The following is a 27,306-nucleotide window of genomic DNA, read 5'->3' as shown; positions in this document are numbered from 1 at the left end:
AGGTCTGGATTTGCCGCAACTTTGGTGTGTTATGAAATGAGCGTTGAGTGCGCACTGCAGCAGAAGAGTAGCTGCAGGAGATTAACAGTGTTCAACGGTTCAAACTGTAAAATCACAACACATGAAAAGACAAACAATGTGCCGAACCGTGTGACTAATGACAGTCCTCCCACGTGTTGACTGTGATGAGTAAAGTAACACATGCTGCACATACAGTCATTATTATTTCTCTCATTCACTCTCCAAATGTAGTTTACGATGGTGAGCCACAATATGTTTATGATGGAACTCACAGTGGGAAAACACCTGGCATACGTGGATTTAGTTTCTCCCTCCACCTCTGCCCCTCAAGCTGCTTCGCGCGCCGTTACGCACAAACAATGGCCGCTGGTGCGTCGATCCAAATTCTCTTTTCGCGACCAGTTGTACAACTGTACAACTTGAACTGGTCTAACAACGGCAAACGCGTCGGTCTATTTTCCTCTAAACGTATGCATGCAATGAACAGGAGACACTAATGACCACTAAATTGCAACATGCGTAATTACATTTTTTGGGGGGGCAACTTGTGGGCGGAGTATTGTAACGTGCAAGACATGAAATTAATTACAGCGCTCTAATATTTGTTTTCCAGAGGCGCACAGAAGGAAAACTGGTCCAGATACCTACTGGTTTTCAGCACCCTGCACATGTGGTTCATATTTTTCTTCTTTAAAATAGGTTCAGATTAAATCAGACATCATTATTTATTTTTTTACAGGTACAGGTGGGTAATTCCGTTCTTAGTGTCTTTCAGTGTAACCGAGCACCCACTGAGCACCCATTCAGAGGCTGTTACACTGTCCTATTGTGGGGGATGAATTGAAAAGACCACTCAGAGGACCCCGGACGGATCTGCTCTCCATAAGAGATAATAGGCGCAGTGGAGAGGCGGCCTCGTGGGTCAGCAGCTCCGCGGGCCTAAGTTTAGAGTCCTGGTGGGCGTTAAGAGAGACGAGAATGAAGATGCTTCAGTGGCAACCTGCAACCAGGCATACAAATAGGCCTTACAATAGGCCTTTCTTCTTTCAGTCACGAGCCCTCATCTCGTGCATTGTGTGCTGTAATGCATCACTGTGATTTAACATGCATGAGCGAAGCATGTTTTTTTGAAACGTGTCTGGCTGCGTGTGAGAAATGTCACTTTGCTCACACGTGCTTTTGCTGCCATAATTGGATGGCTCGTTTATTGCTTCACTGCGCAATAGCATGTAACCTATAAAGCCTCTGGGCATTTATAGGTCCAACACGACCTTTTCTCCTCGGGACTGTTAGATTGTTCTCGACAGGAAAAAAATGAATTAATATCTCACCTCATGCACCAGTGGGTTTGTTTCACTCCTTTATATATATATTTGTTTACATCATACGCCTTGCCAGGCTGTCATCAACTCTGCTTTGCTCCCTTTTAGACCTGTTGAAATATGCAGCATGGTCCTCATTTGTCACATCAGCTGGTACATATATGAGGAGAAATGCTATCCTTAGTGGACAACTTGCTCCTCCTATGCGCGCACCGCTAATTCCTCCCTCCCCCTCATGTTGCCCGGTATGTAAGGTGACACCAGCCAATCACATCTCGTTCCGCTCCTACCTAGCAGGACAAAACAGTCCAAGGAGGCGGGAACTCGCTCGTGGCTGTATATAAGCAGTTAAGCGTGGGATTTTTGTACGAATGTGTCTGACTCCAATGGGTCACTCTGACCGGAACATACGGCAAAAGCGCACGCAGGGCGCACAGGGACCGGAGATCCGCGCTGATAGAGTGGTGTGGGCTTGACTGGCTGTGACACAGAGGGGAAACCCCAACTCTCTGCAACTACCAAGGCTGAGACAGAAACCCACACTCCCGCCGTCGGAACAGAGGAGCGCTGTCCATCCACCGTGGTGCTGAACAGCAGGATACGACCCTGCGACCCGTAACGTATAGAACTCATCAAACCTGCTACAAACAAATAAAAACAACAAAGCTGCAAAAAAAAAAAAAAAGAGAGACTTTGTATGTATGGGATTGAAGCAAGTGAGAAACACAGAAGAAACAGAAAACACGGAGCAGAAGTGATGTCCGGACTCCCCCACGCCCTCGGCGTCACTCCGGCGGTCTGAGCACAGCAGCGCACTGCCGCCTCGTACCGGAACCCAGCGGAGCCTCCGTAGATGAGGAGAGTGACAGAGGCTTTCGATCAGTGAGGTACGCTCGGCGTCTCTTACACAAGGAAATTAGGCAGAGAAATTTGATAGATTGCGCTCCTAAAAGGCTCTACATGCAGCTGCGAAAATGGGCTGTATCAGCTCCAAAGCGCCTGTTGGTAAGAAATGTTTGATTGTTTTAAAAGCACGCTGGAGGAAGCCTGATTTTTTTTTTTTTTTTTCTCCTTTTACGCATTTGTTTTGCTGCAGCCTTTCGCGGGTGCAGAGGAGTAGATTCTGGGTGCTTGTAGTGCACAGCATGCTGTGCCCGAGACGCGAGACATATGATAGCGCTGCTGAGTCATATGCATATGAATAAGGCGCCTTATATACCGCTTTAAATGGATGGAATTTAAACACTTTCAGTCTATTAGAGGGTGAATGGTGTGTATGTGTGCAGAGAGAAAGAGGGGGTGCGTTTTAGCGGGGTGGTCGGTAAGAGTTGAGGGGCTGGTATCTGCAGCCTAAACATCGCGATGCTACGAGAGTTGCAAGGAGCTTTTTTGGCGAGCACGCCAGTCAGAGGCAGCGAAGACAGAGGTGCTCTTGACACCATTGAGGGATGCGCTATTAAACGGCTGTAAGATCTGTGACGTGAAGTCTCATCCAGACACGATGGTTCTGACCGCGCTGACCCAGTTTAGTTGCAAGGTAGGACACCTTTTTGCTCACGCGACCGCACGGAAATCTCAAGGTACATACCTGATTGTTTAATTTAATGAAAACAAATCTCCGATTACAAAACACAGGTTGGTTCGCAGTCGCAGATCTTTATTTAGAAAGACTCAGGGATCAGTCCTTCTGCGCACACGCACATGCAGCAATGGATCATTTGCTTGTTGCCAAGAAACAGGCTCCCTGTTGCCACCGCGTCTATTTGCCCTCACGGTTGTTTACACCTTTGCTGTACGTGTCTCCCATCCGCTCGGAGGGCCCAGTCCTTTGTGCCACCCCGACCTCCGACGCGTGTCTCCCCCAGATCGCCCCCTCACCCCCTCTGTTATTTAATCTGACTGGGGCTCCTCCGTATAGCCTCCATAAATCAAACCCGACCCACATCCACCCATCTCACACAAACAGACGTGGTTTTATTCCCCTGACGGTGTAAATGTTAAACGCAACCTTTTTAAACTGTGATTTATCCGCCATGCTCGTACACCACCCTCCTCTAATTGGTGGTGTAATCTGTCGTTCCAGTCACTTGATGATTATGGCGCCTCGTCCCAATCTCCTTGTCGCGGAGTGCGTAAAGACATGCCCTAGTCCCATAAACCCCACTTAAAGCGACTTTGCGCGGCACACAGCGTCTCCGCGCATTTAACACGAGTGTCTTTCAGCCTGCAGGTCAACAGCAGCCACCTGTTCGGCTCTCATATCTAGCCGGTATAGATCACTAACGCTCCTGGTCTTGACATAATTGTGTTGATTCGCCCATAGCTCTCAGAGAGCCCGAGAGATGCCGAGGTCTCTCCGTCTGCAGTTTCCACGACAACGGGGACTACAGAGAGAGCAGGAGAGTGGATGGAAGTGCCAGCGAGACCTATAAGCACAGATAAATAAATAAAAAAAAATAAAAAAACGAGACTGCAGTTCTAATTTGCTTTGAGGGGGAGAGGAGACGCTGCTTCCGCGGCTGCGTTTTAGATAGATCAGAGTCAAAGGGAAGGAGATTAATTAAGATTAAAAACAACAACAACAACAACAACAACAACAAAAACACACGTCGTCGAGCAAATTGGGCACAGATGGAGGCCCTCAGGAAAGCCGCCACAAGTTTCCGTCTCCAAGTGAAACGGGTGACCTGTTGGTATGATCAAGCCCATTACGGCCTCACGTATTTCATTCAGACCCCTATCAATCCCGTTACATGTGTTGGTTTCATTTTGATCTGCAGCCATGTCACTCAAACTGCATCCTTGATCTGTCTGCACTCGGTCGACCGCTTCTCGCCTCTGCTCAGGCTGCGGAGATTCGTGCCAAAATGCGGACATTTGCTGATAATTATCTACTGACGTGTCCCCGTAATATCCCCCCCGGGTCGAGGCAAACAGCGGGGTTTCACTGCCTGCACGTTCCGGGCTCAAATGACTGTCACGTTCTGGAAATCAATCGAAGAGGCTCTGCACAGCACGTGCGCATCTTTCACTCGTCTGAACAATACTTTCATTGACGGAGGTGGCCTCGATTCACAGAGACAATACACCCCGGGTATCTGATCTCATCACACCCAATTAAACGGCACATATTGAATTCTGCTGGTGGGCAACTTGAGCTCAGGGCGCCAAACGGCAAGTCTTTGACCCGAGGGGAGGAGGGGGGGGGAGTGATTGGTCTTGATATTGGCCTCAATATTTGAGATGGGTGTGCTTGCGACTAATCGAGCGAGTTGTTCTTTTCACCGACAGTAACTGGAAACGTCTCCCCGCAGTGGAGGGCTGGAAAGAGGAGCCAGGTACTGACATTTAGAGGCCCACCTCTTAATCTCGTTTTGCAAATCTGATTTGAAGAGTGGCGAGCACGGGAGGGAGCGCGTGCGTGCGCGTGTCCGCGGAGGAGCGGACAGGCCGTCAGTGTGCGGTGGACGGGAGCTGTCCAGGTGCTGAAATGTAATGCTGCCCGCTGCTCTCGAGGCTCCGTCCGCAGGAGCAGGTTCATACAAGTACGTTTGATCCGTCGTGTCCCCGAACTTGTCAGAACATGACGAGGCCGGCTGACGGAAAGGTTCAACTTACCCTGTAACTTATTGCGAGCATACGTTTACGTGCCGGTCTTGCAGCGCGTTCCTCTTGTTTGGTTGTGTTGATGACGTGGCCTGTTCCTGTCAGAGCAGTGTGTGTGTTAAACAACAGGGAGGTCAAACAGAATTGCGTAATGCCATCACAGGCACATCCCTTATTCTGTGCTTTTATTAAATGTGTTACACTGCTTCTTTCCCACCGACAAAGCAGGTCCAACTTCATAAAATATCAAAGTGCCAGAGTCGTATACCTGCATGACATGGCATGGCTTTAAAGTGCATGGAAGTAAACCTCCACACCCGCCGCCCATGCTATCTCACTACATGTAGTACTCTACAGAATACGCTTCAATAAAGGAGCCCAACACTTAGACTTGTGCCACACATTACATAAAGGGGTGCTCCGTAAAGAAGCACTTCCTGAAAGTGCGTGGTACAAGCCTAAACACGCTTTTTAAGTTCTACGTAGTTATAATTAAATCTTAAACAACATCCCGTTGATTTCTTTTTCTGATCAGATGCTTTTTGACTCTTTGCTTCACAGTTGCCTCCAAAAGCCCCCCCTCTTGTTTGTATGTGCAGCCCATGTACTGCATCTTTTTACAAGATATTTAGGAATTGGCCGGTACACATCAGTTTATTTCGGGCATAAACTGTTTTTGTACGCTATTATATAATGTTTTATTTGTTGGTTTTCTTTGGGGGAAACTGCAGTGAGATACGATATTATTACATTGCCTTATATGATCATCGTCCCTCAGTGGCTGCCCCGGGGTCCTCGTGGAGGCATGGGTTGGCATGGTGATTGCAGCACGTAAGGTTAGCTTAGTCCCTAAAACTCATAGTTGGTCATTCTTGCTCCGGGCTATTTGAAAACATTATGTACAATAACGTTTTATTGACACATTAAAGTGGAAGCGTTGTTGTCATAATGTTACATTCACCATTTATTTCTTTATTTACTCAGCTATGCGGTGCGGAGCTACTATGAGTTTTACGACTGTTCATTTGCTGTAATCTTCACGTGGCTTTCTTCCTCCTGACAGTGGCGGTCGACGGTTCGTTGCGCGTGGACTGGAGCGCTGCAAGCTCCCTGTCCGACCTCGCGCTTTTGGGAAACACGCGGACCTGCTTGGCACGCAGACTGATACTGACAGCACCTTTGGGCGCACTGGACTTCAGCGAGGTGCCCTTTATTCTCTCTTTTTTTTTTTTTGAAAAAGAAAAGAAAAGAAAATACTTCCAGCTTAGTCTGGTTTTGTAAAACCGCCTTGAAGCTCCACTGACATCTCGTGCATTGGAGAGACTGAGCTGCAGGTTACAGCCGACCTCTGCCATTAAAACTTAAGCTACAGATGTTTTGTAAACTAAGCAAACCTCACTTTAAATTCTAGGAGAATGTAGGCGCCACTCGAGAAAACACACTTTTTTTGCGCTTAATTCGATTCAAAAGTTTTTAGTTTAGCACGTAGCAGTTTCCGATAATAAAAGTGTTAATTGATCTTTTTCACAACAGACATTTTATCTTGTTCAGCACAGGGGGCCTTAATGATGGCTTAGTTCTATTAAGTGGCCACAGTAAGAAATGACTGTGAACTAGCTTGCACCACAATTGGATTTCCACTAATTGGAATGCAGCCATCATTAATACACTTGTGCTTTCACTAGTGTGACAAGTTCAAATGTCTGCTGTTAAAGCGATTTATTGACATCAGGGATTTCTTCGTTTACTTTCTTGGTCGGAAGGGAAACAGCTCCAAGGGCCCTTAACTTCAGCAACGAAGAACAAATGTAATGCTTTTAATGGAAAAATACATGTGTCCTTTATACCCCATGGCCTTTATTATGCAGTAAGGGCAAAAGTAAAGAAAAATACAAGAAAACAATCCATCAATACAGTTGTAGATTGTCAGGATGTTGCGGTTTAAAGGTGCAAAGAAAGATTCCATGATACCTGACCTCATGGGAAACTAATGCAGTGCCATTATTACCATTATTACTATCATTATTAGGCTAAAAAGTATTTTAATTTCCATTGTAATAGACAACATGTTAACTGTACTATTGTTTTAGGTATCTACTGTATTAGAAGCTTCACATCCAATAGGCTAACTGTAAAGTATATGACCTCACATGATTTGAGAAGGCTCCAGCTAACCGGGTGTATTATAACCTATACTCGGTCACCTACCAGATATGCCTAATCATAGATGGCAGTCTCTGTAATTCGCCACATGAACCAGAAAATTATTTTCTCAACCCTTCCTAGTTTAATAATTACCATATTAATCAAGCCATCCAAGTCTGTAATGTGTGTTTAAAGCCTGGCTTCTTTCTTTATTTAAGTTTTCCTTAATGTTAGCCACTTGGTTTCTTGTTATTTACAAGCCATTCACAGTAATTAGCAATTCATTTTTAATTTTGGGATCTCAGAGTTGTGTAATACCGCTCTCCTTCGGACAAGAGAACCACACTGACTGCACTGTCAGTCCACATCAGCCTGACTGGATCAACTCAGCTTTGCAGTATCCTTCCTGAAGGTTTATTTTAATTCACAGGCCTGTAGGACAACATGTGAGCCTTTACATGTTTTTATGAGAATTTCTTACCAGTTAACTCACAGGACGGCTGCTCCTTGGAAACACCAGAGATCTCAGAGATATCTTGCTGTAGCAGACACACATTAAAAAAAAAAAAAAAAAAAAAAAAAAGGAGGACTTTTTAAATTGGACAATGCTTGCTACAAAAATGTCATAACCCTCAAAAGCCCCCAGTTTTGTGAGTATAGAAAATAGATCCATTTTATCCTGATGCTTGAAGGGAACCTTTCTGAACTCTTTACAGCCCCACAGAAAGGTTCTACTACGATACAAAGAACTACGTAATGGTCAAAGTTATGCTTATAATTGGCTCAGAGTTGATGATGATGATGGTGGTGATGTTAATGAGCATGATGAATCCACCTTGCCTCTTTTATCAGTGCACACCATCTGGGTGTGAATGTGATGTGTCGCAGTAAGCCAGCCAGGCGGTGATTAGCAGCGCCTAAGTGATCCATTATGAAATGCAGCCTCTCGCTCTTCATGGGCAGGTTTGTTATTGAACACGGAGCACTGGGAGAGAAAGGTTGGCTGGACTGCTGAGCTCACCACATCTCTTTTACAATGCTTTACATCTCAGGGACCCACGAAAAGCTCACAGCAGCTATATTTCTGGTCTGTGTTCTCTTGTTGAAGGTGTACTGAAGCAACAATTGAAATTTCTGCTTTATGTTGACATTAATCTATTCAATGCTTGGCTATGAATATGTAAAGCTTTGTCTCTGAAGCTCCTGTTAGCAGCAGCTTTTACCATAAAAGAAAGCAGGGAGACACGTTTGAGAGTTCTTCATCCAGCTGCTGTGGCACTGGGTTGGAGTGTGTGACATCATCAGTGTGTCAGGCACGCGGTCATACCGGGACGAATTGTTCCACGGCAACTGGTTGCCATAGAAATGTTCCTATTGTGGAAAAGTTAAGAGACCGTGAGAGGGTGAAAAAGGAGGGAAACAGAGACAGAAAGGCAGGAATGTGGCATGATGAAGGAGGTGCAGGAGGTGCAGGTTTTTTTTTCCATAAGGGGAAGCGGATATCACACCAGTTCCACTGAAACCCTCCGTGTTTTGCCGTCTCTTATAATTTTGTATCATGATTCTGTGTGTCAGACGGATGAGCTGCTCAAAAAGGAGCACCTGTGTTTTGTAGGGGACTTTAGGTAAACAAGAAAAGGGCATTTGACTCGATGGGCCAAATTAGATTTCTGCTGTGATGTACCTTAATTATCTCCTGAAATAGAGTAATAAATATAAATGTTTCTCTGCCAAGCTTCTTAGTTAACCTGTTTTGTTGTGTTATAAAAAGGGTTTTCTTTTGCTCAGCCAAATCAAAGGTTTGAAATAGATAAGCCACTTTGGGATCTAAAATCCAAATTTACAAACAAATCCCAACAGCGATGCTTTCTTTGAAATACATCCACAACACCAATAAATACATAAAACCTTGGAGTGTGCCGTTGTGTCTGTGCAGGCTTCCAGCTGATGCAGATAGGAAGACACTCGTCAGGGCAGTTTCATATCACTCGCCCGACGTCGAAGAATCTGTTGTGTTTCTGTCATGCGTTGTAGAAGCAACGATTTAGAAGCCAAAGGTGAACCTAAGGCAGCACAATGACAGCATCTCTACTGCCTACGTTCACTGGACAATGAAGATTTACAGCTTCCAGACATGATGAGTGCATGTGTGTGGTTGTTTTTTTTTTTAAGCTGCGGGTCTGATGATGATTGGTGTATTTAAAAGTGCATGTGGTGGAAGAAAAGGCAAAGCACAGCAGTCTAACTGAAGCACTGTGTCTGTCTGCTCTGAGCACGCCTCACGTCTTCCTCATTTGTTCACTCTGCTGTTCAGTAAGGCAGTGGGGGAGGGGGGATTAATGGGGGAAGGAGGGGAGGATCAGTGGGGGAGGGGGGAGGGGATCAATGGAGGAGCAGAGTCGGCAGTCAACGATTCGAAAACAAATAAAACCTTTTCAGCCGTAGGTGGACGACATTAACTGGCAGACATCTGATTTTTAATTAAAGACCAACGCAATATATCGTTCTTACGCTCCTCGAGGGTACGTGTTACGTCTCCTCCAGATTATCCTCCCTCTGATCTGTGAGCTGCTCCGCGGCACAAGAGGATTATCACGCATCGCGGCAGCAGATGATACGATCACAGGCCCGGGATCCCCCTCCGCTTCTGCACGGCCCCTTCGAACAGATCATTTTTGTTGTTGTTTGTTTGTTATTCAGGCTGGTATCTTGTTGCTGTTAAGCGGAATTGACAGGACAAGGTCAGGGCGATGCTTCTGGGATGATCTGACTTCATCGGCGAGTCTTATTCGCTTCCCATCAAGTGTGGCCCGCGTCGAGTGGTGTCTCATTAATGAACAGAGAGGAAACAGGGAGAAAGGAACTCAACTATCCAAATGCTCATTATGTTAACTAATGCTTCAGTTATTATGGTGAGTCGAGTCATTCAGAGCTGTTCCTCCAGATGAAAGCCACTGAAACTCGAGCGTCAGACACAGTGGACAGTCTGTACCTGTTGAGACACACACGTCTGCCCATAACCGTTATCAAATTGCTCAGTCAGCCAAGTGTGTTGACCCATATTGAGTAACAACACGGCAGCGTCAGCTCGGCATGTGGCCTTTGCTGTTGACGTGCCCGTTTCCCACGTGAGTACAGGTAGGACTATAAAAAGAGTTATAAACAAAGGAACTTGTCAACACCTGATACTCCCTCTGTGGGTTGACTTTACAGAGCAGACAGATTTGATGGAGGACAGGTGGAGAGGAGGGGGTCAATCTTTTGTCTTCTGTCTGCTTCTCTTAATTCACTGCAAGGAAATGACCTATATATATATATATATATATATATATATATATATATATATATATATGAAACTGACTGAATTAGCAGTGGATCAAAAATCTCCGGACAGTCTCATCTGCTGCCACCCGAGAGGCCCACTCAGGTAACAGCTGTGTGTGGATGGTGTGTAAATGTTAAGCAATCTATAAGTCAAAAATAGACACACACTCCTCCTTCTTGCTGGTTTGTGTGCAGCCATACAGCAAAAAAAGTGAGCTATAGCTGGAAAAGAGTCATCTCAAGTTACATGAGCAAACCGTTAGTGCACTAATTAGCCAGCAGGCTAATTTAACAAACCGCTATAGGTAACGTGCGGCTACAGCCTGCATCCAGTATCTGAAACCATATTATGCAAACATTTAACATGCAATTGAACATAATTTAAACATAACCTGCTTACGAGCAGCTGCAGAAATTCCTCCTGCTCAGCAGCAGTTGATAAAAGTGCATGTCTGCATGCACATACATGCACGTGTGTGTTGCTGGCGTAGCGCTTGTGACTCATTAAAACACTGATTGGTGTGTCAAGAGAAAATCCTTGAGTTTTCAAGGCCTTGAAGTAGCTGAAGCACTTTGAATACAGGAGTCTCTTTTCCATCAAAAGGCAGCACTGGGTTTTCCTGTGAGTCACAGCAAGATGTGTTCACAACCGGCTCACATTCATGCTGCGCTACTGTACAATGTTTGAGTCACACTTCTTTCCTTGTCGTTGCAGGTGAATGTTGATGACACCATTGAAATGTTACCAAAATCCAGAAGAGCTCTCACCATTCAAGAGATTGCTGCGTTAGCGCGATCCTCCCTGCATGGTGAGTGCAGCGTTTCACAACTTCAAGGAACTTAAATGCACACATTGAAAAATGCATCGTGCTGTAGCATAACCCCTGATATTTTCCCTGCAGGTATTTCCCAGGTAGTGAAGGACCATGTGACCAAGCCTACAGCCATGGCGCAGGGCAGAGTAGCCCACCTAATAGAGTGGAAAGGCTGGTGCAAGCCCATAGACTCTCCAGCAGCCCTTGAGTCAGACTTCAACTCTTACTCCGACCTCACCGAGGGAGAACAGGAGGCACGCTTTGCTGCTGGTGAGATATTGTGTTTATTATATAAATATTACAGGAGAACCCTTCATGCTGAACTTCACGCCACACACCCGGGCCAAACGTTATGATAAGTTATGATGATAGAAGAAGAAGAAGTCATCATAACAAAAAGTTAAACCTGTGGTAAAATGGAGCACATGAGTACAATATGTATGTCATGAGAGTTTTGTGTGTTCATTGAGTAACGTTAATGTTGCAAATACAACAACAGTTTAGTGTTAAATACCAGCTTTGGAAATAGTTTCAAACAGATTCAGGTGAACACGGGGAGAGTAGCAGTAGTAATAATCATCTTTATTTGTATAGAACCTTTTATACAAGAAATGCTGCTCAAAGAGCTTTACAGCAAGAATATCACATGCAGTGTTTCACTTAAAAACAGATATAAAGGAACATTTAAAAATATAGAAAATAAATAAAAAGCACAAGAACAGATCAAATGTGTAGAATAAAACACAAAACAAAACATTATTAAAATAGAATCGAGTTAAAATATAGAATAAGGCAATATGCATTTTAAAGTGCAGGAAGTGCAAGAGAGCTTCAGGAGCAGCTAGTTAAATGCTAAAGTGAAGAGATGTTTTGAAAGTATTACGTGAGCTAGCTTCCCTGATATCTAACAGGTAGTTTGTTCCACGGTTTTGGAGCAGAATTGACAAAAGCTGAATCCCCAATTTTCCAATAACCTCCAATAAACCAGCAGCAGATGATCTCAGTGTTTCTGAAGGCACATAGTTAACCAGGGAGTTACCGATGAAGTTGGAAAGATGGATTAAAACACTGGACACTTCCCATAATGCAGTTTGATAGCATTTTAAATGCCTGGTAAATGCATAGATGTTTTTTTTTTTTAAATTAATTTAACTGCTTGCAATTCAGGATTTCAGCCTCACGATGACATCATCAGGGTTATTTTCTCAGACCAGATACCAAGAGGACACTGTGCCCATACAGTCTCATTGGCTGACTTGTTTATTCAGATTCAACCAGGTTGACTTTGAATATTGAGATTTAATCACAGTGCAGACAAAAGTGAGACGGTGAGAGAAACTTATTAACACCACGTGTAAATGCAGTGAGGGTCAGATGTCATGACTCTGATAAGACACCCGGACACAGACCACATGTTAGTATTTATCAGCTCTAACTCTTCTCGTCCACGTTATAGATGGTTCGTTCCTCTCAGAGAGCTCATCTGTCTCCTCCATCTTTTACTGACTCACCTCATCTGTGACTTTTCTTTCATCCACTCCAGCCCCATTAACCTATCCACGCTGTCCCCTCTCTGAATGTCCCTCTCTGTCCTCTGTATTTCCTCTCTTCCTGTCTTTTCCAGCCCGTTCCTCCTGCCGTCTCTCCCTCCACTCTCTCGCTCGCTCCCTGCAATGCAGACTCTCAAGGTTAATTTGCACAGTAAGGTTTTGCTCCTGGCGAGTGCCGCCGTGACTGAGCGATTTTCCTCCGTGCCTCCTCTCCTCTCCTCTGCTTTCTTTTTTCTTTCCTCTTTAATGTGCAACTATTTACAGCACGTCTCCTCTCCACTCAAACTCTGTTTTTAATTTTTTTATTTTTTGGTATTGTGTGCTTCTGTAATGATTTTTAAAGAAACTCATTGATCAAAAGTAAAAGCATATATTATATTCATCAAACGTTTTTTATACGGGGTTATAAACAGCAACGCTTGCAGCTTGTCATACAGTGATTCATTCTGAACTGCTTCTTTGTTAATGACACAAAAACAGTGTGTAGAGACTTTCAGATCTTCTTCAGTGTAATACGTTAATGTAGTGAAGTTGATGGAGTTGGTTAGAGCGACGTTACTGTACATTATGCTCCTCCTTGTCTCTACAGCTCGCGTCATCAGTGTACGTCCACCTCATCAGGGAGCTGCCAGTTGTGCTGACTCCGTTTATTTTTGTCGAGTTTCTCCTTGTAGCCTGTCGATGGAGTCACTGTGGGTGACTGGAAGCTGTGTGAATGTCAGCGAGCGTGTTAATACATAAAGCGAGCACGTGCGAAGGTGTGAAGCGAGCGTTTGGTGTGCGAAGGTGTGGATTCAAGATAGTTACACTAGAACACACCGTTTTATATTATATATATTGAATAGTTCTGTGTGTGTTTGTGTGTGTGTGTGTGTGTGTGTGTGTGTGTGTGTGTGTGTGTGTGTGTGTGTGTGTGTGTGTGTGTGTGTGTAGGAGGCGTCCTGAGAATTGAGAGTGCAAGTGGGGTTGTCCTGTTCACACACACACACACACACACACACACACACACACACACACACACACACACACACACACACACACACACACACACACACACACACACACACACACACACACACACACACACACACACTTTGAAGTTAATCCCGCAGTGTCTCTCCATACTGTATGAAACAGCCTTGATCGACAAAGAGAGACCTAGCTTTGTGTGTGTGTGTGTTTGTAGTGTAGCAGAAGTGTGTGACCTGACCAGGTTTATGTTATTGTGTGTTTAACGTCAGAATCCACCAATGCAGCGCTGCACCAGTGAGACACTGTGAAACGTTGACGAAGACATCATGCCGAGCCGCATCTGTTTTTCTTAGAGTGACTTTATTTAACATTTATTTAATCAAATGATCACATATATAATGTGATCACAGGGAATTATGTCCTGACTTTGCAGATCCTCTCTGAAGCTTTTTAAACATCTGTGTTTTGGTTTAATCGCACACAGTTTTAGCGTTTTGGTTCACTCTTCCATTGATCAGTCATCATAATCGACTCGTTTTCAGCTGCGACAGCCAGATTTTCAGTGACAAAGCTGAAGGCCACTGTCCAACACCTACCCAGCACCCAGCACCAGACAAGTGTAGCGTCTGGCTGCTGAACATACGGAAACATTTAGCAGCCAAAGAGCCGGATAAAATAGTTTTAAACTGATACTTTTATTGCACCGACCAAATTGCTTTTTCCGATTGAAAACCACCTCCGAACCAAACTTCGCTACCAACATTAAATCCGTCTCTGAGACGTCTTCATAAAATACATAACTTTTGCTACGTTTACACAGAAGCAAACCTCGTCGCCGTCAGTGAGCCGCAGCGTTTCCCGTAGAGAGGCTCTGCTCGGGGGGCCCGGCGACATCGATGAAACCCCTCAGTCACCACCTGGTTCACTCTTACACACTACAACGCCTTATTTTCACTCTTCTTTTACTCATTCTTCGGCCGCACATCCTTCTGTTGTGCTGCAGTAACCTGGAACTGGAGACTCCTCTAAATTGTGAAGAACATCTCTAGATTGTAAACTGGATTACACTTTCCTCCTCCAAACTGAAGACTTGTATCGTAATGTGTGATATCATTTTCTTTCGGTCAGGAACTGGCACTGAAGTCAAGCCGTCGATATGTTGAATGCTAAAACTGGTCGTGTCTGCTGGATGTGAACAGAGTAACTGTTTTATAACCAGTGATCAGTGATGACATGTCTGTGTTGTGTCTCCAGCTTGTTTCCACCACTCCAAAGAGTTCACAGAACGGTTGATGAAGGTTTTCAGCGAGCGTTGCAGATATTCATCTGCATGTTACTGTTGCCTTCTTATCAACTGAAAATGTGTGACGACCGAATGAGACTGCCAACGACAGATTTAAAATGTTCAGCGCTCGTTCACAGAGACGACGGCCTGTTACAGTTCATCCAAACTATCAGCGTGTTTACAGACAGATAAAGTAGTGAAGTCACAGTCGGAGTGCAGCGAAGGTTTCAGACCTTCATCATGAGCACATTTTTGAACATAATTGGTTGTTACCGAGCAACCACTCTTTATTGATATGTGACAATATGCACACGCAAACTTTGGGTTTTTCGTTTGATATTGCCGTAATTTAATACCATAATATTGGTATTAAAAAATGAATAGTAGTGGTCTGTATTAAAGTAGGCCGCTTCCTACTTGTTGCTGGGTATGATTTTCACGTCACAACTTCAAAAGAAAAAGGATGTGTGTGTGTGTGTGTGTGTGTGTGTGTGTGTGTGTGTGTGTGTGTGTGTGTGTGTGTGTGTGTGTGTGTGTGTGTGTGTGTGTGTGTGTGTGTTTGTGTATCTGTGTGTGTATACTGTCTCTTTATCTCCATTTCAGACCGTTTTGTGTGCTGTGTAGGTTGGCGACATAAAAACTATGTATGCAGGTGGAATCTCTCTTCCTTTCCTCTGTTGAAGGAATTGAAAAAAGGCTTTCAAAGAAACTAAAGAGCAGCCCGCGTGATTTGGTTTGCCGGAGGATGTGCTGGTGTTTTGTGAGGAGAGTTCAGGGCTCAGCTACAGTGGAAGATGAATGAGAGCATCGATCTCGCTCGGTGGGAGACAAAGCACGAATACTGAGCATTGACCAGAGAGAGTCAGAGAGACACACAGAGAAGGAGAAATCAAAGCGAGAAGGCTGAAAGATTGCAGGGGGAGAGAACAGGGAACGGCAGGAATGAGGAGAGTCAGGTGAGTCGATAGAGCGTTTTATCGAGAGAGACGACTGGAAGAAAGGCAGGACATGAAGGAGAACGGGGACGAATATAAAGCAGATGGATCGAGGGGAAGAGGACGAGGGCGAGCAGGGGGAGATAAAGAGGAAAAGAGGGGGGGGGGGTCTTGGTGTCTGATTGGCCAGCTACTGATGATGATTGGAGGTGATTGGTCACTCAGACCTTGTGGTTTACTGATTCAGGCTCTTGCTGAGTCACCTCAGACAAACACTGATGTCCTCTGCGGCTTTGCATTCGTGTGATTTACATGTGCATGGATGTCACAGGTTTAATTGTTTGTAACTTTAGAAATATGAGGATTAGATTGGGGGTTAAAATTACTGGACAAACAACCACTACAAGAATACAGCCACACATATAATCAACCCACTTTTTCTAAGATTACGACTGCAACATTTTTAGTTTTATTTCATTTTTGCAGTTAATCCTGTTTTTGTAAAGAATATCGTGACTCTGTATCAGAAAGATGTTGACTTTTGAGGCTGTAATAGATGTTACATGACATTCATGAATCTCTTATCGAACCTTTTATCCTTCCTCAATCTTTTTTTATAAGCAACGAGTCGACTGACACGGCCACCAGTCAAAAGACAGACTTCAGCACCGTCAGATTAGATGAGTAGTAACTAATTAAAACTAATTCTTTAATGACTGAAATGGAAACTTTGGCTGTTCTCAGGTTAATGTGCTCCCTGGAGCTGGTGTTCGTATTCAGCTGAAGATAGTGAGTGAAAAAACACACCACTCTGTCATGAGAGGTGGGCGACGTGGCCCTAAGATAATATCTCGATATTTCAGAGTATGACGATATAAATAAATAACAAAATACTGAAAACTATTTCGTGATTAGTTCATAACATAAAATAGCAAGGAAATAAGTTTTATATGTCGGCATGAGCATCTGTAACAGAGCATCATACCATTACAGTTCGTCACAGTGGAACGTCATGATGTCAAAAAATCGGGGTTTTACCATTATCACGATATGAATTTTATTTGTCATATTAAAAATTGTGAATGGTATTATATGGCCGACTCCCAATTCTCGTATCACATCAACATTTTAAACCAGCTGTATAGTTGTGAGGCAGGTTAAATACTCAGTGTCTGACCTAAAGTGCCTTCAGATGACTTCTGATTTGGCATTTTGAGAGGTACATTGAAATTTCTGGAGTGAAATATTCTGTTAAATAAAACAGCGAAGAGATTTGGTGACTATATTTTGGTAAAACTACAGCTTGTGTTCAGAGTAATATTTCAGTGTTCATTCGCTGGTGGTGTTGAGGAGGATGATTCAACACTTCTTCTGGTGTTTACTGTACAGCTTTGTTGCTGTATTTCCCAGCATGCAATAGTTATTTCTTTGTAACTTTTGAGAATAAAGGGAACAGATTAAATTTAAGTGATGGGCAGAAATGATATTTACTTTTGGTAAAACATGCCATTTTTGGAACATTTCAATGAAGACATAAAAGGGGGATATAATTTAAAACAATCAAGGTAGGAACGTGATACATATCACAGTCGCACTCAGTCATTGGTCACCTGGTAACTTGCTACACACAGGTGAAGTATTCATGCAAAATTCATTGTTGCACACACTGCACATGTTTATTAAATATCAATTTATGACAAATATGTTGTAATTTTGTAGTCATTTCCATTTAAAACCTATTTATTGTGTTGAAATCTCCATAAGTGTCTAATAATACATAGTACCAGTGTTGACTGTTAACACAGAGAAAGAGTTCACATTTAAACAAAGTTGAATTTCAATCTTGGAAGTCGTTCACTAAAGGGTTAAAAGATCAACTCCAAGAAATGAGTTACTTTCAGTCTGTTTCAGAGTGTATTCGATGGTCTCACATGTTCACTCAAACAGAAGTAGAGTAGATTTGAACCCACAGAGTTTAATCTAAAGACCATCATTTACAATCATGCACATTCAAACGGTAAATACTGATTCTCAAATGCTGAGCGGGCCATTTATTTTCTGTGATGTCAAAGAAAACAGACTTTGTTCACCGGCCAATCAAAAAACAGCGGCATGACGCGGAGCCACAACGTCTCCCGATGCCATCTTGTTACCATGCCAACCGCCCAGCTGCTTGTGTACATGTGCCGCCGTGTGTGTGTGTGTGTGTGTGTGTGTGTGTGTGTGTGTGTGTGTGTGTGTGTGTGTGTGTGTGTGTGTGTGTGTGTGTGTGTCTGCAGGTGTGGCAGAGCAGTTCGCCATCGCGGAGGCTAAGCTGAGGGCCTGGTCCTCTGTGGACGGAGACGAGTCCAACGATGACTCATATGACGAAGACTTCCTGCCTGCCAACGAGCCCCCCACACAGAGCACAGGTAAAACCGCACACACACACACACACACACACACACACACACACACACACACACACACACACACACACACACACACACACACACACACACACACACACACACACACACACACACACACACACACACAATCACATTTACTTGCTTCATATTGTCCCCTTCCTTCCTAATACCCCATTACACACCTTCTTCCTCATCCATCTCTCCCTCCTCTCCCTCTCTCTGTATCTTTCATTGTCCCAGTGCCCTAGTTTTCATCCTCTCCTGACTTTTTTTTTTTTTTTTTTTTGTTCCTCGCTGCAATATGATATCCCTCCTGCAAGTTTAATATAATTTCCTTTGCTGCAGAGACAGTGTCTGCGGGAGGATGGTGTGTGAGCGGGTTATAAATACACAGTGTGTGTTTGACCCCGGCTGTGTGCGCTCGTGTAGACGTACCGCAGCTTTCATCTTGATTACACAGAACAGCCAGTAAAACCTGCGCTGCAGCTAATAACATTCAGATTCGTTGCATCTCCATCTTCATACATTCATCGCTGGTTTCTTCCCTTCTGGCAAAGGCCACATAGTAAATGGAGTTTCACACACACCAACCTGTGTGTGTGACGTTAATTGACTCTCCATCAAATGTAATCTGAGTCAGTGATATTGTAAAACCTACTTCTTCACTGTCCCATAGATGCTGACCGTCAATGCTTCAGTCGTTTTTCTGGTGATGGACAACACACCTCCTTCTTTATGTTTAATATTTTAAATCCTTATTTCTCATCGTTCATTTTCCTTTTCAGGTATTTTTCACACCCTTATAGTGCGGTGGACTTTTTAATACTTTTCATTCACATAGTTCTTCTAAAGACCACATTATGTGTGGGCTTTGTTAGTCACTGCTATGTGTGCCTGTCTTTAAATTTATACTTAGTACTTCAATATTTGAACACACTCATTTTTCTTTCAATATTTGTGAGAAACTGAAACAAAATCCAACCTAATGTGCTGTGATATAAATGAGTTTGGCTTCCCACTTTGAAGCCAGAGCAAAAATGATGTCTGTCAAAGGAACTCTGTGGAGTTAACTTTACATGAGTTATGTTTAGTAAAATGCAGTTTGGGCATATTTGAGGCTTAACAAACACTTTGAATGATGAAACATCTGTTTTATTATTGGTAAAGCAGGTTTTTGTAAATGTAAAATCTGCACTGTGTACAATGCTTGTTTAATATATACTGTATGTTATTGTTTACATCCGTGTTTGCATGGAAAGTGTCAACACTGCTATACAGCGGCACGACTGGTGTAAGTTTCCACCAGGTACCTTTGAAAGAGATGTAAATAATGGATATTAGCTGCAAAATATATGATAGTTTCTTCGCATATTTCCTTTCCTATCGTCGCTCTTCTTCCTTCAGGACTTCATACTCACAGTCTGTGTCATTCCGTCTAGATGTGCCATCTTATCCTCCGTACTTGAAGGACCTGATCCACAGCCAGCTTTGCCAACACCTGGGCCTGCGAGGGCTCTGCTGCGAGAGCGGGGGCGGAGGTGGAGAGGGAGGGGGCAGCGGAGAGCCCTCCCCGACGGCGGGCTCCCCGGACACCCTGTGCTCTAGCCTCTGCAGCTTGGACGAGCAGCACCCGCTGCTGCGAGACCTGGGCGGCCACCGCGGCACCCACTCCCACAGCAACGTCGCCGAGCTCGCCGCCAAGATCCTGTCGGCGCTGCACGGAGGGGAGGAGCTGCTGCTGGCCCGCCTTCAGAGGGTGGGGCAGAGCGGGCTCGGCGGGGGGGACTGCGGCTTCCACAGCCTGGGCGGGGCGGGGCGGGGCATCAGGCCCTGCGGGGGTCAGGACTCGCCTTGCTACTCCATGTCTTACTCCGAGACGTACCTGTCGCCCGGCTCGGACGACGACACGCCCTGTAAGGACTACGAGGGCACCGTGTGCCCGGTGGAGGCGGAGGGCAACGGGGTGGAGTACCCACCCGACTATGACCCGCGCAGGAGGGTGTCCGACGTGGCCTCCTCCGGGGTCGTCTCCCTGGATGAGGAGGATGAACAGGAGGAGGAGGAGGAGGAAGACAGGGCAGTAGAGCCAAACAACCAATGACTCCTCTCCTGTCAGTGTTCCCTCCACACTCTTCGGAGAGCTCTCTTTATCTGTGCGAGGACTCCCCGCTCCTTCATGACGTCTGAACAGTTTAACCCTCTGAGCATGTTTTTTGGTTTTCTTTTCCCCCCTCGGACTGATGTAGGAATCATCCGTCTTTGCCTTACTTGCAGCATTTCATCTCCTCCTCTCCACCTCTTACTTGCTTTGTCCTCATTCCACGTGTCATTTTCTTTGAAGGCGTCCAAACAATCTTTTGTATCCGTGTGAAAACAGTGAGAAGCTGGACCCGCTCCGGCGGTCCAGCGGCTGACTTGTGGGTATGACGCTCACGGTTTTCGGCTCTGTCGTTACCTGCGAAGCAAACAGACGCCGCCACCAGGCAGACAAGAATGACTGAGAGTCCAAAACTCTGACTTATCTTTGCATGTGTTTTTGCAAGTGCTGAAATGAATGGGCTGACCCGGTCTTGAGCACGATTTGTAATCTCAGCTGTTCTGTATAACCCCCTGCCCATCTCCCCAGCGTCTCCCCCCGGGAGGGCAGGTTGACACTGCATCCTGGGACCTGCCCTTACCCCCCCCCCACACACACACACACACTCTCCCCCCCACCCCTGCCCCCGCCTCCTCCCTCCCTCCTTTGCAAGAGACTAAATAGCATCCTTTTTGGGCATGGCTTGCTGAGTATGCCAAACTATTTAACCCTGTCACTACCAATTATGAGCAAATGCTGGAATGTCTTCAGAGTGACAGGACATAGTATGTATTTTAAAAATAACAAAGTTTAAAAAAGACTTGTCACAAAGGATATGACAGAAATTATATGCTTTTATCGTACTAGTTTTCTATCACTCAAACATGTTGTTGTTCATATTATTCCGAGCATCATTATGATGGACATCTGCCATAATGATGGACTATAGCTACTGGATATTTTCGGGGGGGTTCTGTGGATTCCTGCGTGGAACACATACGAACTTTGGTTGTCTTTAAAAAAAAAAAAAACACTCACAAGCAGCAGCAGCAGCGACAACCACAAACAAACAGAATGTTCCTGAAGCGACCCTTCGGTGTTTGGCAGGAAGCGACGCAGGTTGAAAAGACAGAAAAAAATGTGTTTTTTCTGTGAAGAGATAAGTTGCATCGGAGATTTTCTATATTTTTGTATGCGTTGTCTTGCTTTGATCTCTTTGCCTATGCGGCGTGCCAGTGTATGTGGTTTTTTGCACGAAGCTAACGTGGCTGTAGATTTTCTCCTTTTCTTTGTTATCACTGTGTGATATAGTCTACTGGGAAAAAAAAAAAACAATACAAATGTGAACAAAAAAGTTTTTATTTAATTTTTTATTTCAAAAGAGGATACTGTGATTTGTTATTGCCATTTGTCCTGATCCTCACGAAGAGATCCTGTTTTTGTTTTTATTTTCTTTCCTCTCATACTGACTCTTGAACAGCTTTGCCTTTTCTTCTATACTTTCCCTTCTTTTCTATGATGCTTGCAAAAAAGGGCATGTTTATGTGACACCTACAGAGTCTCCCATCTCCATGGAGACATGAGGAGCCCGGTTGAGCTTCTCCCAGAGGGACTGTCATTCATACAACTCAGGAAATCCCATCGGACCAGAGCATCAACGCATCGCGCAGGCACAACACCACTCATCTCTCATCCTCCACCTCTGTGCTTGTGTGTGTGTGTAAGAACCTGGTGTGCGGAGTTATTTTCTACAAATAATTAAAGCACAGATTTAGTCCCCACCTCCCCTCTTTCACGTTGTTCGACTGTTTTGAAAAGCCTCAATGTGTGAGTCTCTGTGTTTTGCCGAGCTGCGTTTTGTGACTGTGTGTGTGTGTGTGTGCAGCTTTAATGCAAGATGTCAGCAAGCGCCTCAAGCTTGCGCCGTATATCCATTCCAGAACCCCTCCAACGCAGCGATTCCCTTTAAAACAGAGTCGGATGTAGCTGAGCTTGTGTTGGAGGTCAAACTTTTACTGGTGCTGGAGATTAAAAAAATAAAAAAATTAATAAAGCAGCTCACAGCGTGTAAAATGTTGAGGAATTTTTAAGCAAAAAATAAGAAATGATATTGTTAAAACGTCTGAACTAAAAAAAAAAAAACTGCATGAATGGAACAAGGAGTCCCAGTGAGGAGAGTCAGAAAAGACAGCGACAACTCAGGGGGATCCATCGAAGCTGTGCCTTTCATTCGTCACCTTTGACCTCCCAAGTTGTATCATCATCATCATTGTCATCATCATTGTCATCATCATCATCACATCCTCCATGATTTCACTCGGGCCGTAGTTTGGTTTCCTTCCTCTCCTCCGCTTTTCAAACGAGGGAGAGCATAGTGAACTGCTACCTCCGTCAGTTTGAGTGGAGGTGCAGCGTTTCCTGTTGCACCTCCTGCGAGTTTCCTCCCAGAGGTTGCAGCGGGCCGATTTGCGTCATTGTCCTTTTGGTTGACATTAAAAAGCCGGGCGATGCTGGCGAGGCGAGGTTGTGCTTTTGTCCGGGCGCGGTGATGCGAGCGCTCCATTGTTCCCTGCCCCCCCTCCCCTCCTCTTCTTCTATTTATCACCTCACTTTGTCCACCACTGTGCATGTTTTTGTTCTGTCTATCTATCCGAGCGTCCCCGGGCAGTGTGTGTGTGTGTGTGTGTGTGTGTGTGTGTGTGTGTGTGTGTGTGTGTGTGTGTGTGTGTGTGTGTGTGTGTGTGTGTGTGTGTGTGTGTGTGTGTGTGTGTGTGAGAGAGAGAGAAGGCGGGCACCTTGGTGTGATGCGTTTTTCATTCAGCCAGCTGTCTTCTCTCTCTCACGTCCACATGAGTGTGTTTGTACTGTTATTATACTTGTGAGGACCGTGACTCCACTCGTTCATGACCCTTTGCCTCGACCTCCGCCTGAATCTCCTCCTTTACTCCCCTCATAGAGGTGTCACTATCGCGGACTTCCTCATCTCTCTATCTTTATGAGAACATTTTGTCCTCATAAGAGTAGAAGTAGAAGATTTCCCCGCTGACACACACACAGACAGCCTGATGAATGTGTCCCCTCTCCATCCTTCCATCGCTGTCCCATCATTTCCTGCCTCCTCACCGTCCTCTAATCTCCTCCCACCCCGTCTTTGTCTCCGTCCTTTTCCTTCCCTCTGCCACCACCTCTTTCTCTCTCCCTCCATCTCTCCTAGCAGGGGGGTCATTACATAACTAAGAGGACATCTGAGAGCTACCTTTGCTGACAGGCAATTAGCCTGCGATTATAAAACCTCCTGGTGATCAGGAGATGTGTATAGCTCTCCTGTCTGTCTGGTTTTTTTTGTTACCCTTTTCCCCTTCACTCCATCTGCACTCCCTCCCACTTCCCTCTTCTGTCTCCCCCCAACCCCCCCTACCCCCCCACCCCTCACAGCCACAAGCTTTTTTCTAAGTGACATCTTTTGAGGTTAGTTGTCCCAGAAAACTCCTCACATTTTTATTTTTTTGTTTGTGTGTTTGTTTTTCGTACTCGCCTCTGTTGGGAAGTAATTAACAGTTTGTAGTCCAATAACAGAAGAACACCCCGCTGTCCTTGATCACACAGACATGGTCCATTTTATGTGAGTGTGTGTGTGTGTGTGTGTATGTGTGTGTGTGTGTGTGTGTGTGTGTGTGTGTGTGTGTGTGTGTGTGTGTGTGTGTGTGTGTGTGTGTGTGTGTGTGTGTGTGTGTGTGTGTGTGTGTGTGTGTGTGTATCTGGTCAGTGTATTTTAGTTTGTTGCTTTGGGCAAGCGCTGACATTGGATACTTATCAGAGAGAAGTGCCCCAGATTTTGTGTGTGTGTGTGTGTGTGTGTGTGTGTGTGTGTGTGTGTGTGTGTGTGTGTGTGTGTGTGTGTGTGTGTGTGTGTGTGTGTGTGTGTGTGTGTGTGTGTGTGTGTGTGTGTGTGTGTGTGTGTGTGTGTGTGTGTGTGATAGTGGCGGGAGAACCCAGTGCTATAAAAAGTCATCAAAACATCTGTCGGACCGTATCAAGGCAGGAGGGCGTATGAATATTCAGTCGTCAGTGGCGTCCCTGTCAATCTATACCCTACTTACCATTTTAGAACAGAACTGGAGGGTCCCAGGGACCACTCCCCCCCTCCACACCTGGAGGCCCCCAGCAGTGGATATTTGGAAAAAAACAGCAAATGCACGACTGGGAGACCGAGAGACTGAGAGACTGAGGGACTGAGGGACTGAGGGACTGAGGGCGAGAAAACTGCTGCAGGACCTGAATATAGAGAGTGTAAACTTCCCAGACAGAGATGGTCTGCGTTTAACCCACATTAGCCTCCACTGTCTTAATTAAAAGGTCCCACAATCCTCGGGAGGGGGGGTTGGGTTCACACACACACACACACACACACACACACACACACACACACACACACACACACACACACACACACACACACACACACACACACACACACACACACACACACACACAGACAGAATGAAAGGAGACTGAGAGTACAGAAGGTGTGAGAGTTCAGAGAGCAAAGCCATACAACTCACCCAGCAGAGACAAAGACACCATGAACTAACAGGCTGAGGAAACAGATGACCCAAAATGAATGTACCGTCCCATCTCCATCCTTACATACAACGCATCAGTCAAACACACACACACACACTCAACCTTTTCCTCCCTCTGAAGCTCAATCCTCTTTTTTTCCCCTCTTTTCTTCCTCTTTTGGCTGAATGTAGTTATTTGAATATTGCCACCTCGGATTTGAAAATAAATATATCTTTGTTTGCTGCATCTGATATTATTTTGAGTTAATAAAATATTGTTATTGTTCTTTGCAAAAAATACAAATCCGGTGTGATGTGGTTATTTCTTTTTTAAGTCAAAGCAGAGTTGTCCATTAATCTCAACGGATACGCAGAAGTGTTTTATGGTCATGATTAGATAATGAACTGTTACACTCATCTCTTTCAACATCATTTACTCCTGCCCATTCACCGTGGACACACACCATAAACCTTGTTGCAATTAGCTCCCTGACATGACGACATCATCGTTATTAAGTTATTAGCAGGGCAAAGGACAGTTGTCAGAGAGAAACCGCACAGAGTCAAGCCGGTCTTAGCGATCCTGCAGCAGTAAGTATTTCATTTTTCCATGACATCATGGGCCCCCGGGGAGCTCGCTAATCCATTTGGTGAGTCAGGAGAGAGAGAGGAGAGAAATATCAGAGCAGAGCATGATGGGGCCCAAACTAACACTGGTGCACATCACCGGCGAGATTTGGGTCGTTGGACCACGAAGACACAAAGATTCTGTTTGTTGGAGTGTAAGAAAGATGCTCCTTGATTAGGAACTCCAACAAAATAAGAGCCAAGGAATGAAAAACATGAGAAAAGCCTGGGTTAGATGTTAATGTCGACATAAGGTTGAGTGGTTCATAATAGAAGTAAGTCGCCTGCTTGAGTTTGTGTCCGATGAATAAACGGTTTGGAACGGAGAGCTAAAGGCAACACACGAGCATGAAAATGAGACTCAACGCTTCCCAGCTTCCCAACCAACAACAATTACAGCCCTCATGAGTTTTGGCATTTTGGCTTCATGTGAGACTAACGGGCCAAATGATAACTAGTCTTCATCCAGTGTCTGTCAGACTGAACCCAATCTCTGGAAGGGGAGTAAAAAGCCCACAGCGTTTAAATATACAACCACTATGTCACTCTACTGAATGGTTCTATATGAATGTTTGAGCCATATTCATAATTTATTACATTATATTACGTTAAGTTGTATTCGAATTCCTGTTTATGAATCAGTTTACAGACCAGCATATTTAGAGATTATTTGTGAAGTTAATAAACTGATGTCTATTACGTAATGGACCATGGATTGTAAACAAGCGGCAACCAACATTGACGTCACCTGTTGGTTTGTGAATGTTCATTATGAAACCTCGAGTTCGATTTTGTCCGGCGCCATCTTGCCAATTCAGAGCGGTTTGGAGCCGGAAGTGACCATACTTGGACGAGCTGGGGGGAGGAGCTAGCGGGGGATCTGACTGATCTGATTGCAAACCCGGCGATACTACGTCCCGCCCACAGATAGCCCTAACCTGCACCACAGGCCTGTCAATCAAACAGATACACCCCCAAAAACACTACTTTTTGAAGTTGATTTTACAATTAATGGCGGGATTCTTTTCAGATGGACGGACAGAAAACTAATAAGAAGGAGCGACTTTAGCGAACAACACTGAAATAACTAACTAATAACAAAAAGTTATTGACTTTGTATTTTATGAGAGAAGTTCACTGCGAATCTATGGAGCTGGAGGCTTTTTGGAGCCAATCTCTAGTGGCACTTGGGGGTATTGCAGCTTGAGGCACTTCTGCATCGTTCTCATTTTTCAGACCTGGGAGCTTCGTCCACATACAGTCTATGACTGTTCAGACCAGTGAGAATACATTAAAAGGTGAGGCAGGTAAATCATAACAAGCTCCCTAGACGCCACCAGATCCTCCTTTTAAAAAAAACAACAGCCGTCATCTAAGATCCAGCTCTTCTATTTCAAAAGTGCCACGTCTTGGTTTCATATCAAGTCTGACTTCAGAATCACAGGGAGAGGGATCTCTGATTGTCGCTCTCACTTACCCTCTCATTTTCAGTAAAATGAACTCTTACCTATGTTTACTGTCTTCACGTTGCAGGTGTCGTTTCTCCGGAGCATTTTTACTGTCGGGGCTGCAGGCAGAGGACGAGGTTCCCTCTGGTGTAATGTATCCACTGCATCCCTGTCAACAGGCTTAGACATACTTCCATCCCAGAGAG

At 44.8% G+C, this 27,306-nt stretch overlaps 1 protein-coding gene across 5 annotated transcripts; it reads left to right on the top strand.

Annotated features, from left to right (window-relative positions):
• The first annotated feature begins 1,660 nt into the window (after window positions 1–1,660).
• Window positions 1,661–25,329, top strand: LOC138616663 (protein FAM131A-like). 5 transcript variants are annotated; one of them, XM_069691489.1, is made up of 6 exons: window positions 1,661–2,230; window positions 6,013–6,152; window positions 11,134–11,227; window positions 11,321–11,503; window positions 18,255–18,386; window positions 19,826–25,329. In XM_069691489.1, the coding sequence occupies exons 3-6, from the start codon at window positions 11,158–11,160 to the stop codon at window positions 20,485–20,487; spliced, it is 1,047 nt and encodes a 348-aa protein (XP_069547590.1). In that variant the 5' UTR covers window positions 1,661–2,230; window positions 6,013–6,152; window positions 11,134–11,157; the 3' UTR covers window positions 20,488–25,329. The 5 variants fall into 5 exon arrangements, with proteins under 5 accessions (XP_069547590.1, XP_069547511.1, XP_069547276.1 ...); XM_069691175.1 differs by lacking the exon at window positions 1,661–2,230 and adding an exon at window positions 2,237–2,348; XM_069691410.1 differs by lacking the exon at window positions 6,013–6,152 and having other exon boundaries at window positions 1,663–2,230.
• The last annotated feature ends 1,977 nt before the right edge of the window (window positions 25,330–27,306 follow it).

Source organism: Brachyistius frenatus, unplaced genomic scaffold (assembly GCF_029030835.1).
Source record: "Brachyistius frenatus isolate BFR_SWC_R1_liver_20210118 unplaced genomic scaffold, ASM2903083v1 Contig_1, whole genome shotgun sequence".
NCBI lineage: Eukaryota > Metazoa > Chordata > Actinopteri > Embiotocidae > Brachyistius > Brachyistius frenatus.
The sequence above is the reverse complement of the archived record's forward strand: the minus strand, read 5'-3'. Positions and strand labels throughout refer to the sequence as shown.